We start from the raw sequence: 12,358 nt of genomic DNA on the forward strand, positions 1-12,358 counted from the left end.
AGCCTATCATTTTCTCTTCCAGGAGAACTGGAACTCAGAGCCAGGTAACTTCCTGTGTGATAGCCAGAATTTTGCCCCATGCTGTGAAAATGTTTGCATAGAAGATTAAAACTTGTGTGAAAAGAAGCACAAATGAGAGGCCATGAGACTTCACAGGCAGGTTGAGAGGGAAAACTACCTTAGTTCCTGATGATTTGACAGTCCTGGTTCCAGTCTACCATTGGAGTATGACTGGGCTTCTGTGAAATAAATTCATGGCTGTGTTAAAAATTTCCCCTTTCTCTTTAGCTAAACTTACGTTGGTTTCTATCCCGTGACACCAAGACATTTTCTCTCTTCCATTTTCACTGCCTACCACTCTAGTCTCAACTCTTTAAGAGCCTAGAATTTTGTATAAGCATGTTAAACTTTCACATGATCTAGGTGTCCACCTTCTCTTTGTAAGTAACCAAGGTTATTCCTGCTTGATTAAATGTTTTGAAAATATCACATACATGGCCGTCTCCTCTTATATTTTTTAATAAAATTTGCTTTCTAATTCTGGTGAAGAACAGATATAAGACTAAGGAGTAAAAGTCTGTGAAACTGGTTTATAAAATGAAAAGACTGTTCTATATTTTAAACTTATAATACTAAGTGAAAATGAAGTTGTTAGTCCCTTTATCTGTAATTCCTTCCGAAATAACTACACATTTTCCTCCACTTCATTCAGGTCACTGCTCAAATGTTACCTACTCAGGCCATTCTGGATTATTTTATCTAAAATAGTACCTTTCTTTATCACTCTATCCCCTTTTACAGTTCTTTTTAAGAACCTATTAGGAATGGGAGCAACTATGGAAGAGGTCTTTCTGCAAGGCGGCAAAGTGTTACTAAGAGGTCCGAGTCACTTCTACAAGCCTTGAGGGTCCGGGGGGCCAAAGAACCCAAATCCTTAGAGGCATCCACCCCATGTTTCAAAGGTTCAGGCTTCCCCAACCAAGGCCCTAACTGCATAGCAGACATCCTAGGCTAAGCATTCAGATATCTTTAGAGCTCTGTAACTGTCAAATCCCATGTCTGTTTTTTCTACTGGAGGAAATAAGGGCTTCTCTATGAATACACTATCACTACTGGGTATTTTATATACTTATTTACTGTCAGTTTCCATCCACTAGAATGTTTTGTTTACTGATGCATCCCTTGTACACATTATAGTGCCTGGCACAGAGTAAGTGTTAAATAAATAAATGCTATGATTGGTTGACGTGAACTAAGAATGATACTGATATTCATACTATTATCTTAGATCCAGAAATTCAAGCTATACTATGAGGGGGAAAAAAAATGACTGTATAAAAACTAATTATGAACAGAGAGGTGTCAATAACAAAGAATATGAAGGGAAGAGTCTTGTAAATACCTATACTGCACTATCAAAGATGGGCACTCCATTTGAGTCATTATAAATTAGTTTTTATAATATAATAGCCCTCATAGAAAACTTTATTAGGAAATAAAGAAGACTACCAAGATTTGAATGAAGACAAAAAGAAGTCAGACATTAAGTGTAGGCTCTTGGTTTAAGTGAAAATAGGATGCTTTTCGTAGCCTGTGATAAGTGAGCTAAACAGTATTGTAACTTTTTGGTACTATTTGTCTCTAGAGTTTAAGAACTAGCTTCATTTATTCTGTATTAGCAGTTAGAAGTCCCTCTGAAAAATAGAGAACTTAAAAACATTATAAATTTGAAATTCTATCATTGGGGAGAGAATAAAAAAAAAATTTGTTACGATTGTAAAATAGAACAATCAAATGTACAAAGTATATTGTTTAAATCTACCCTTTCATTTTTCAATTAACCTTTAATATTTCAGAAATTAGATCAACATCTAAATGCTGTTTTACACACTATAGATAGATATATGATCAATGTCTACTGACTATAAAACATTAAAAAAAAAATCTTTGGCCAGCTAAATTTTTAATATTTTACTAACTAGTTAGCCTCGAGTCTTGAGTTCACAAATATTTTATCAGATTTTTAAAAGTATTGCATATTCTCAATTATGATTTCCATGAGCGATTTACTTTGTGGAATTATAACTAATATATTTAATGATTGGAATGAACATCTTATAGCTATTTCTAATAATTATATCAACAGCCTCTATATATGACTGTTTCAAACTTTTATTAACTGAAAATCATGAGTACTCCATCTCTTATACCAAGAACATCTATACATATATAATCAAAATATGACCTAGTCTATTTAATGAGGAAATGATTTTTCGATATTTCCTAAAGATTTACTAAATTTGGAAAACATACTACCTCATTCTAGTTAGGATTTCATTTATTATATTTACTTAACTATATTATGGTTTTGTGACCAATTTGAAAGGCAGTTAAGTATATCATTAAAAACATCAAATTAGCTCCCTCGACTCCATATTACATCTGGTAACTATACTAAAGAAATAGGCACTGGCTTTAATATGGCAGATTTCAGTTTGTGAAATAGTTGTAGTAAAGTTGGGCAAAGACAAGAGCCATAAGATGACTAAGATATGTAGGAAGTTATCCATTATTATAGCAAATGTGATCTATTATTTCTAAGTTTTTCAGATATTTCAGAATTAGAGTAAATAAAGGGTAGTAATATTTTCTAAGATGTATAAATGGTTAACTTTTAATAAATATTTGATTTATAATGTAAATAAGAATAAGAATATATAGGTAACTCTTGAAATAAATAAATGGCACATGTAAAATGAACATTTTAATATAAATCATTAGAATATATTTATAGTATATATAAATCTATACATTAGAAGATACTACTGAAACTTTGCTCTACAAAGTATCACTCTAGAATTCTCTTAAAAATCATATCACTGGGAAGAATTAGATGATGACTGTGAAAAAGATTCTCCCATTACAATGCTGCTTCTGTCACTTAGAGTTTTGACAACAGTGGTAGCTGAAGACTGGAGCACTTTGCGAGAAAGTCTCATTCTTCCATCAGCTGGATCACGTCCAAAGTATTTCACCTGTGTTAAAGAAACAAATTTGCTTTTACAGTTATTGTACACTGACATCCAAATTAAAAGATATTTCAATTTACATGGTCCAAATAAGGCAATGATTAATGATTGTTTTTATTTGTTAACAGAAAGCATAGCTCAGTGCTAAGTGATGGTATATGCTAATAAATATATTTTGGTTAAATAATGATTATAAAACGGGAAAAGAGATAGGGCCATTTAGTTGCCTAATTATAATTTTCTGTTAGACTCATCTGTGCCTTCTTATTCTCTCCAGGCCAGGTCCCTACACCAGAAGAACAGTCAAAACCATGGTGAATGATTCTAGACAAAGGCTTTCTGAGCCTAACTGTGGTACAAACTATATGGGATTATGCTTAGGTCACTCAGACTACTGCTCAAAGGACTCTCACACTGGAGGTTATTTGATTTCACCTTAGTGAAAAAGTCAGGGGGAAATGTGGTAGTTTTTAAGTTGCTTCTGATGTCAAAACAAAACAATCTTACACAGAGGTATTATGTCTTAGTACTTATCTTTCCCTAGAGGCTATCTGAACAAGGGGACTAGAGATTGGGAATAAACTAAAAGCTTTAGTTACGCAGGTCGCTTTAGTTACGCAGGTCATGGTGTTAGGTGTAACGGGAACAATGTGATGTGTCCAGAAAAACCCAGGTTAGCAATAAGTTCTTTCATCCACTCATGAAGGACTATTAAAAAAAGGTCAATTTTGTCATCAGAATTGTAGAACTAAATAACGTGGCTTTCATCAAGCTGAAAAACTTTTAGCTTCAGGCAGTGCAGAAGCAATTGAAGTCTCAATTCAAAAATGACATTAAAAGTCTTCAACAAAGTTACATTTATCAGGGTTCACATGTCCTGTCTCCAAATCACTGACTCTGCATAGCCATCACTAAGCTGCTCATATATTTTTAAAAGCCCTAAAGGGGACTATTGTTTTAACCGAACTGTAAGCTCCTTGAGGGAAAGAATTGTGCCTTAAATCCTTAATGAGTCTTTTTAAGCAACCCTAAGGTTAAAAAAAAGAATGGCATATAAATAATACAAATCACTGCTGTTGATTTGATTTTTTCTAAGGCTAAAAGTTTGAAATACAAGTACCTGAATTTCTTGGCCAACTTCTAATCCTAGGGCAGTGGGATGTTTAATCTGAAAAAGAATATATTAGTTGTCATATATAATTACTTAATATGTATGGTAGTATACTTCCCCGAACCCTGCCCTGGAAGTGGAAAATAGCTTTATTGATTTTTCTGATTATAAAATCTTAATTATAAAGATTTAAAATAATACAGAAGTATACAGATGATAGTAAAAATCATCCAAAACCCTTCTACTTATAAACTATTATTAGCACACCTATGAATATTTCTTCAAATGTCTATTTAGTGTGTGTATACTGCATTTGTAAAAATGGACCTTACTGAGCTTGTTGTTTCATTCAAAAATATGTTGAAGACATCCTTTCTTATCAATAAATGAAACAGTCAAGTATTCAAATGATATAATTTGGATAACCAGCCCCTAAAGATGGTCATTTAATTTATTTTAAATTCTAGTATTGCAAATGTTAATAATTGGTGAATATAGGTGAAAGGTATATGGGTGTTCAGTGTATTTTCCAAAACAAAAATTTGAGGAAAAATAAATTGCAGTGTTGTAATGATTATGTCTTCATCTACTTATCTTCTTAAAACATATATCTATACATGGAACTCCTAGGTCCAAAGGTGCTCATGTACATTTATCAAATATTTTCCAAAAAGCTTGTCTCAATTTATATTCCTATCAGCAATGTATGAGAATACCCATTTCTTCTCCATACTCTTATTCACATTGGGAATTTTTAACTATCTGAGAGCTGAAAATGGTAATTTGGTTTTATTTGCACTTAAAAAAAAAATTGCTATAGATAATAAATATCTTGGTTAACTTTAAAAAAAAAAAAACATTTGTCCATATTCTTTCCTTATTTTCCTACTGGTGTTCATTTTTCTTACTGATTTGTAGAAGCCCTTTGTATATGATGCCTCTGCTATATACTATAAACATTTTTTTCCCTGAGTTGCTGCTTGTCTTTGAACCATTTTTAATTTTGCCATATAATTAAAAAACATCATGAGGTGAAATTTTATCAATTTATTTACATTTTTGGCTTTGATATCATGCTGAGGAGGATTTACCCAGTCCCAAGATTATTAAAATGCCCTCAACACTCCCCCATGCCCCAATTTTTTCTTTTTTTCACTACCTTAAAGAAATGTATTTTTTTTACATTTAGCTCCTTGATCCAGGTGGGATTTTAGTATATAAAAAAAGTAGAGATTCTGCTTTATGATAATCAGCTGCAGCAGTATGATTTATTGAATAATCTTTGATACTTCACTGACTGAATGTTTAGCAGGTATTATAGTCCCATATATATAACTGGGTTTATTTCTGGTCTTTTTTTTCCTGTTGTATGGATTGTATTTCTGGGCCAGTAATACACTGTTTTATTCTCTATAGCTTTATATTTTAATATATGGTAAGACACATTCCTATTAGTCTTCTACTCCATAGTTTTTTGGAACGTTTTCATATTCTGTCTTTCAAATGTATAAACTGCAACAAAAATTAAATAAATTTAAAAACATCCTGAGAATTATCTTGTCATGATTGGTTGATCAAGAATATTGGGAAAACAGAGTTATACCTAGATATTTTTAGTAACTGCTTTGTGTTAACTTTAGATGTTATTCTACCTCAAAATATATAAGAGTGTTTCTATTCTGGAAGGAGAAACATAAATAGCTGTAAACAACATAAAACCTTTGGTCTGCAGCACCTCTTGTCATTTTTGGTTTTCTATATTAGGCCAGTAGTGGGCAAAGTATACAGTTCTTGTCAACCTAGGAAATTTCACTATAGTTATTTTAAGGCAGTTTTTAAATTAATCAAATCTCATTTTTACCTTTCGTTGATCAAGTTGTGAGTTATGAAGTAGTACTGCAGTCATATTAGGATATAGTTTAACCATTACTCCAGTGTCTCTACAAAAAGGAAATAAGCCTGGTTAAAACATTAAGAATCTATGTATCTACTGATAGTCAAACTGTGATTATGTTTTCGTAGGAAAACAAAGTTAAAAAAAAAAAAACCCTCCAGTATATTTTTGTAACTATAAAAGGTATGATTACCTAGAAGGGATACTTATTTTTTTCAATTGGAATACACTCTATATGTAAACATTTGTGAATCAAAGGAGAAAAGATGAAAGAAAAATATACAGTGAAGAGCTTTTAGAATATATATTCTTCTGTCATTCTCCATAAATTTTCCAAAAATTTTTTAAATGACATTCGATATTTTAAAATAGTATAGCATTATCAATCCATGATGTAGTCATTTAAGGAAAGGGGTTAAATAAACTGAGATACTTATTCCATTAAAAATTTTCCTTATTTACTCTGATCTGAAATAAGTCTTTCCATTTCTTAGTTTTCACCTGTGATATTAAATTATCTCATTGTCTTTTATCATTCATTTCAGAATACCTTGAACATTCATGCTACATCTAATATCTTTTTTTCTTAAAAAGAGGATTCTTTGATCCTGAAAATCTAATCTTTTTATCTGGTAAAAAAAAATGCTTTGAAGTTGAAACTCTCATTTAAAAAAAATGTGCTACTTAGGCATTAAATAGTACTATCTTTAAAACAAATCAACAAGAAACTACTAAAAAAAGGAAAAAGCGGAAAGAAAAAGGAAATATTGCTAAATATTTTGGGCCAGTTAACTGTTTACTGAGAAAATTAAAATGGTGGGAAATTTGTTTAAATAATTCAGTTAGAAGAATCTATTAATATAATCACAGAACCATGTTACTGAAAATCTACAAACTGGTATAGAAAATAAAATTATATTTAAAAATATTAATTATATGGTAATTGATGTATAATCTTAACATATAATTTCAAAGTAAATAAAACATGAAGTTAATATGGGCTGGTAATATAAGTCTTATTAAAAAAAAAACCGGTACAGCATATTACTTGATATTACCTGATTTCAGTTATTGTGGCGGTATATACTGCTCCAAATTCTAGCTGCTGCTCTTGCTGTAAGTGCAAAATAAGCCATAAGATTGATAAAACAGCAATAAAAAGTAGAAAGAGTATCATAAGATCTGTACTTACATCATCTTTGCAGATTTCGGTAATGAAGTCTCTTGCTTCATGCATAGCACTGGGTGTTGGTGCAAATATAGAAAATGTTTCTTCATCCACCTGACTAATAGTTACACCTTTTAAAAAGATAATTTAACATTAAAGTTAAATTGCTCATTCCAGTAGAGACTAGTCTTTAAAGTAGATGTGAGAGGAGGGGAGCGAACTGGAAGTAGCTTTAGGAATGAAAGAATTCATTCACTGACATACATATTGCACACCTGGAATGTAAGCAACATTGTGCTAGCCAGTATCTCCTCTTTCTTGGGATTAAGCATATGTTCTAATTTTGGAGGTTTTGGTTTTGCCTACTTAATTATGAATTGAAACTATTCTAGAATCCTTTCCTCACCTTTTCTTTCTACTTTCTCCTTACCCTTTAGGGCGGTGAACACATGGATGAGGGACAAAATCATGTCAGTTTCTTAATCTTAACTAGGTAAGGCGACTCTGCTTCTCACTTTCTTTCAATAACCTCAAAACTGGTAAGTACTTGGTAATCCAAAGATTGCTTCCAGAAAAAACAAATTAAAGTATACTATTTCTACACATACTCTTTAAATAAGAGGCTAAATAAGACTGAGTGAAAAATAGCCAAATTAATCATAAGAGAAAACTAAAGCAAACCTAAATGTTTGATTTTAAATTATTGCAAAAAAAAAAAAAACCTGAAGAATTCTAGGTCATTCTTCTTGAATCTAGTTAAGGATGATCATTTGCTATTTTATAAATAGGCATAAAGAAAATTTACGGTAAAGACATGTCAATGTTAAATCCTTTACTTTTAGTCTCTTATTTATCAAACAGTTTTGGAGCAACACAATAACACAATAGAGATGAAATGGCAAACTTACATGGCCTAACTTTAAATAAAAAACCCAAGCTTCATCCACCTCTTACCTGTTTCAGCTTGAAGTTTTTTTAAATAATATCCACCTGGTCCAACAAATTTTCCTCGTTTTGATAATGGAACCTGAACAGTTTCTGAAATGTACAGATAAAAATATAAATAATTCAAATATATATATATATGTAAACCTAAAACATGTCCTTGTCACTTATTTTTATTCTGGCCTAGACACATGTAAAAATTTTCAGTTTGACATAGATAAAGTTTTTTATTTGACTAAAATTACTGAAAATTCTGTCAAGAATATCTCCCCAAATTTAAAGTGTTACAACTATAAAAGTATTTATATAGTTTTGTTTGTTTATGGAGATAAAAAAACATTTAACAATAGTAATATACTTTCATATATTAATGTGTACTTTTTCTTGAAATCAGTAATAATTTTAATGTATTACCTACAACTGGTCCACTTTCTTTTCTAGATGTTCGAGGTTTTGAAATAGTTTTGTTCATAATCTGTAATATCTCCTTCTTTGCCCCTAGAAGAGATTAAAAACATAATAAAAGTTATAACTACATAGAATAGATGTGATCAGCTGTAGCAATATTATTAGTTTTTATGGCATTAAGTCTAAACTCTTTAGCTTAAGCAAAGCTCTTCATTATCTTCATTATCTTGACAATTCTATTCAAATTTCCTTCCTTATAAATTCCATTTTAGAGTTAGTAAATTTGTAAAAATGGAATTTTCACTGTTCTCTTACTTTGGTGATTAGTCATGTGCCTAATAACTTAATACTTCTTGATCTACGTTGTTACATGAAATTTTATTTTCTAATGCACTATTTTATAATAAGCCTAATGGAAATTATAGTTCTATTAAACTAGAGGATGAAAGGAGAATGAGGCACATTGGCTTGGCTTACCCGAGGCTTGCTGAATGGCTTCCATTACAATTTTTACTGGTATTCCAGGTAATTTAATATCAGCCTAATAAATAAAAGCCAAAGAATTATATAAATTGCTTCATGACACAATTAAATGTTATTTTTTTTTTTTTTTTTTTAAAAAGGGTTTAAAAATACCTGTAATGCAGTTATCCCCTTATTAGTGCCGGCCATTTTGAAATCCATGTCACCATTGTAATCTTCAATTCCCTTAAGAAATTTTAAGAAATTGTGATATAATTTTAAACAAAAACAGAATTCACCCATCATCAGTGTAGAGGAATTAAAAAAAAAAAAGCTTTAGCAGTAAACTGTGTCTTCTACAGTACCAGCTTCCAATTTGTGGCTTTTAAGTTACAAATATTTTACCAGAAAATCACTAGTTTTAGATCATGTTTTCCCCCATAAATGCATAAGGATTTAATTTATGACCATCCTAAAGTGAACTATATTATGGATACTTATATTGTAATATATATTTTTAACTCACATCCAATAAAATCTAAGGCAAATATGCAGAGGAGGAAAGTGAGAACAAAGACCTCTATTCCATGAATCCTAGCATTCTTCAAAGCATCGGATGCTTATAAAGTATGTATAATCTTCAACACTGAATATTTGAAACTGTTAATATACTTGCCAGAATATCTGTTAGCAAACGATAATCTTCTATTTCATCCTTGTCAAGACTGTTTTTGGTGACCAATCCAATTGCCACACCTGCAACAGCAGATGAAATTGGAACTCCTATAATACAGGAAAAAAAAAAAAAAACTTCTGTGTAATGTATACATCAGCCTAACATATGTAGTCATCATTCTTTTGACATTTATTTTAATATAAGTGTTCTAAATTGATAACCACCAGAACTAAGCTGGAATGTTCTTAATAAGTCATCTGACTACCCATATTTCTTCTCAAACATATAATAAAAGCCCCTTAAAACAATTCTAACAGGTAATCACTGTGTGCAGCAAAAACCTCTCTATAATAGCAAATGTAACTCTTAATTAGTTTCTTTGCCTTTTGGGGCCTTCTTTTTCTTTTCTTTTTTAAAGTAACTGTGTATTTGCGAAATCCTTCCAGTCTGAATCCCAGTCCACCTTCCCATGACAACCACCATCAAGTTTTCTTGTGTATCCTCCCAGAAAATTTCTGTGCACAAGTATAAATATAAGTGTAATCTTTTATTTTCTTTACTCGTGGAGCATACTTAATGATACGCTATTCTGCATCTTTTTTTTTCACTTAATAACATCTTGCACATAGACACATAATGCCACGCTAAGCTCTACCTTACTCTAGAATGGCTGCATACTACTCATGGTATGTATTTATAAGTCACACAATAGAAGTGGGATTTCTGAGTCAAAGGGTGTATGGATTTACCTTTGTTTTACTGTCAAACTAACTTCCAAAGAGTATAGCATTTTATACTTTATCAGCAGTATATAAAGGTGACTGCTATTCTACATTCTTGTTAATTCTCGTCAAATCTTTTGACCTTTCCCTATCTAAAGGGTAACAATGGCAGCTTTTATTTTTAATTTGATTTCTGTTTTTATGAGTGAGGTTGAACCTTTTTTTATGTTTATAACCATTTGTTTTTCTATGAACTGCCTGTTCATGGCCTTCAGCCATTTTCCTTCTTTAGTTGTTAGTTTCTTTCTTACTGATTCACAAGAGCTCTTTCAATAGGGACAGGTCTTTGTAAATATAAATGTAGATTACAGTGAATAAAATATATGAAATAATTTTCTAATCTGTTGACTTTATCATGATTTTTTTCCTATATAGAATTTTAAGTTATATGTAATCATAGCTCTTGGATTTTGCTTAGAAAAGTTTTTCCTCTTCAAGACTGTGATATCTTCAGTGTTTCATCATTTAAAAAAAAAAAGTTTAAATTTTGATCACTTGGAACTTATTTGGTATAATGGGAGTGTGCTTCTCCAAGTATCTCACTTATATCCATGGTTTTAAATATTACCTATAATGGTGATGACTTAAAAATCTATCCCTCCTAGTTCTTTTCCCTAAGCTGTGTAGATGTATAGCCAATCTGTGTGTATTGTATATCTCCAGCTAAATGTCTGCAAAACACCTTAAAAAAAAAAAAAATATATATATATATATATATATATATATATATGCACACACATACACACACACTCAATTTAATCATCTACAATAAATTTTTTTTCTTACATTCCCTACCTTGGTTGAAAGCACCTAAGACACTCATGCCAGAATCAAGACTTCTTTCCTCATTTCCTATATCTTATCAGGTCACAAAGATCTGATTAGTTTGTCAGCAAAAATTTTTAGAAAGTTCTCCTTTCCCATAAATATTGAAATATCCATTGTAAGTCCAAGTCAATCAATATTATTTCTTGCCCCGCCAACAAGTCTCCCTGTCTGGTTTCCCTCTTATTATCTTCCACTGCATCCCGTAAGGCTATCATTTAACTGGGAAGAGAAAGGCAGGTTCAAATCATGCCACCCCTCTACACAAAATCCTTCAAGCTCTCCATCATCTGCTTTCAGGAAATTTTTATTTTTAATTATATATATATTTATATAATTTTACATAATTTATATAATTTTAGATATAGATATAGATATAGATATATCTACCCTTGGCTGACCTCACAGATTGCAAGGACCTTGTCAGCTTACAATCGCTTTTTTATTTTTTACGCCTATAGCACCTAGTCTTCCTAGGTGGTGTCCCATCCAAGTACTAACCAAGTCTGACACTGCTTAGCTTCTGAGACAGGAAATTTTTATATATGCTTTATTTTTTAAAAAGTCTGGGAAACAGTACATCCTGTTTCTAGAGAATCAGTATTCATATTAGCATATTAAGATCTATTTAACCAATGCTAAATAAAACTGCTTCACCCTGCTCGAATGTACTTTAGAACAGAATAATTTTTTTTCTTGGCATATAACATCCCAGGGAACACTAAATTGGGAAATACTGGCTTTAAGTATTTCCTTAGCAAAACAGTGAACTTTAAAATCTGGTCCCAGTTTATTACTTCATTACTTCTTTTCAATACATTTCAGAAACACACTATATTGTTTCATAATTTTGCACATACTGTTTCTTTCACATTAAATACAGGCCTGTTTTTAATATGCCTGGTCACCAACAATTCAACCTTTATAACTAGATGAAATATAGCTGTCTCTATAAAGCCAATTTACCTTCCCCCTAGTTCTTCACCCATATTGTACATATTTGTCCCTAGTACATATTTTATTTCTTTGATCTGTTAGTATCTTTATGTTTGTTTGTG

The 12,358-nt window shown here is 31.2% G+C and overlaps 1 protein-coding gene across 4 annotated transcripts in view; it reads right to left on the bottom strand.

Annotated features, from left to right (window-relative positions):
* Window positions 1-2,751: 2,751 nt before the first annotated feature.
* PNPT1 (polyribonucleotide nucleotidyltransferase 1) overlaps window positions 2,752-12,358 on the bottom strand; it is a 37,333-nt gene continuing 27,726 nt past the window's right edge. For 3 of the 4 annotated variants that reach the window (XM_036224223.1, XM_016162562.2, XM_016162565.2), the window contains 10 exons: window positions 9,694-9,800; window positions 9,192-9,263; window positions 9,033-9,096; window positions 8,562-8,645; window positions 8,157-8,240; window positions 7,227-7,333; window positions 7,093-7,148; window positions 6,002-6,080; window positions 4,150-4,197; window positions 2,752-3,035 (listed from right to left, as the gene is read on the bottom strand). In XM_036224223.1, the coding sequence (XP_036080116.1) occupies window positions 2,877-3,035; window positions 4,150-4,197; window positions 6,002-6,080; window positions 7,093-7,148; window positions 7,227-7,333; window positions 8,157-8,240; window positions 8,562-8,645; window positions 9,033-9,096; window positions 9,192-9,263; window positions 9,694-9,800 (860 nt within the window). In that variant the 3' untranslated portion in view covers window positions 2,752-2,876. The remainder of the gene's footprint in view (window positions 3,036-4,149; window positions 4,198-6,001; window positions 6,081-7,092; window positions 7,149-7,226; window positions 7,334-8,156; window positions 8,241-8,561; window positions 8,646-9,032; window positions 9,097-9,191; window positions 9,264-9,693; window positions 9,801-12,358) is intronic. The other variant, XM_036224222.1, reaches the window with a different exon arrangement.

This window comes from Rousettus aegyptiacus, unplaced genomic scaffold, assembly GCF_014176215.1.
Source record: "Rousettus aegyptiacus isolate mRouAeg1 unplaced genomic scaffold, mRouAeg1.p scaffold_m13_p_7, whole genome shotgun sequence".
NCBI classification, from domain to species: domain Eukaryota; kingdom Metazoa; phylum Chordata; class Mammalia; order Chiroptera; family Pteropodidae; genus Rousettus; species Rousettus aegyptiacus.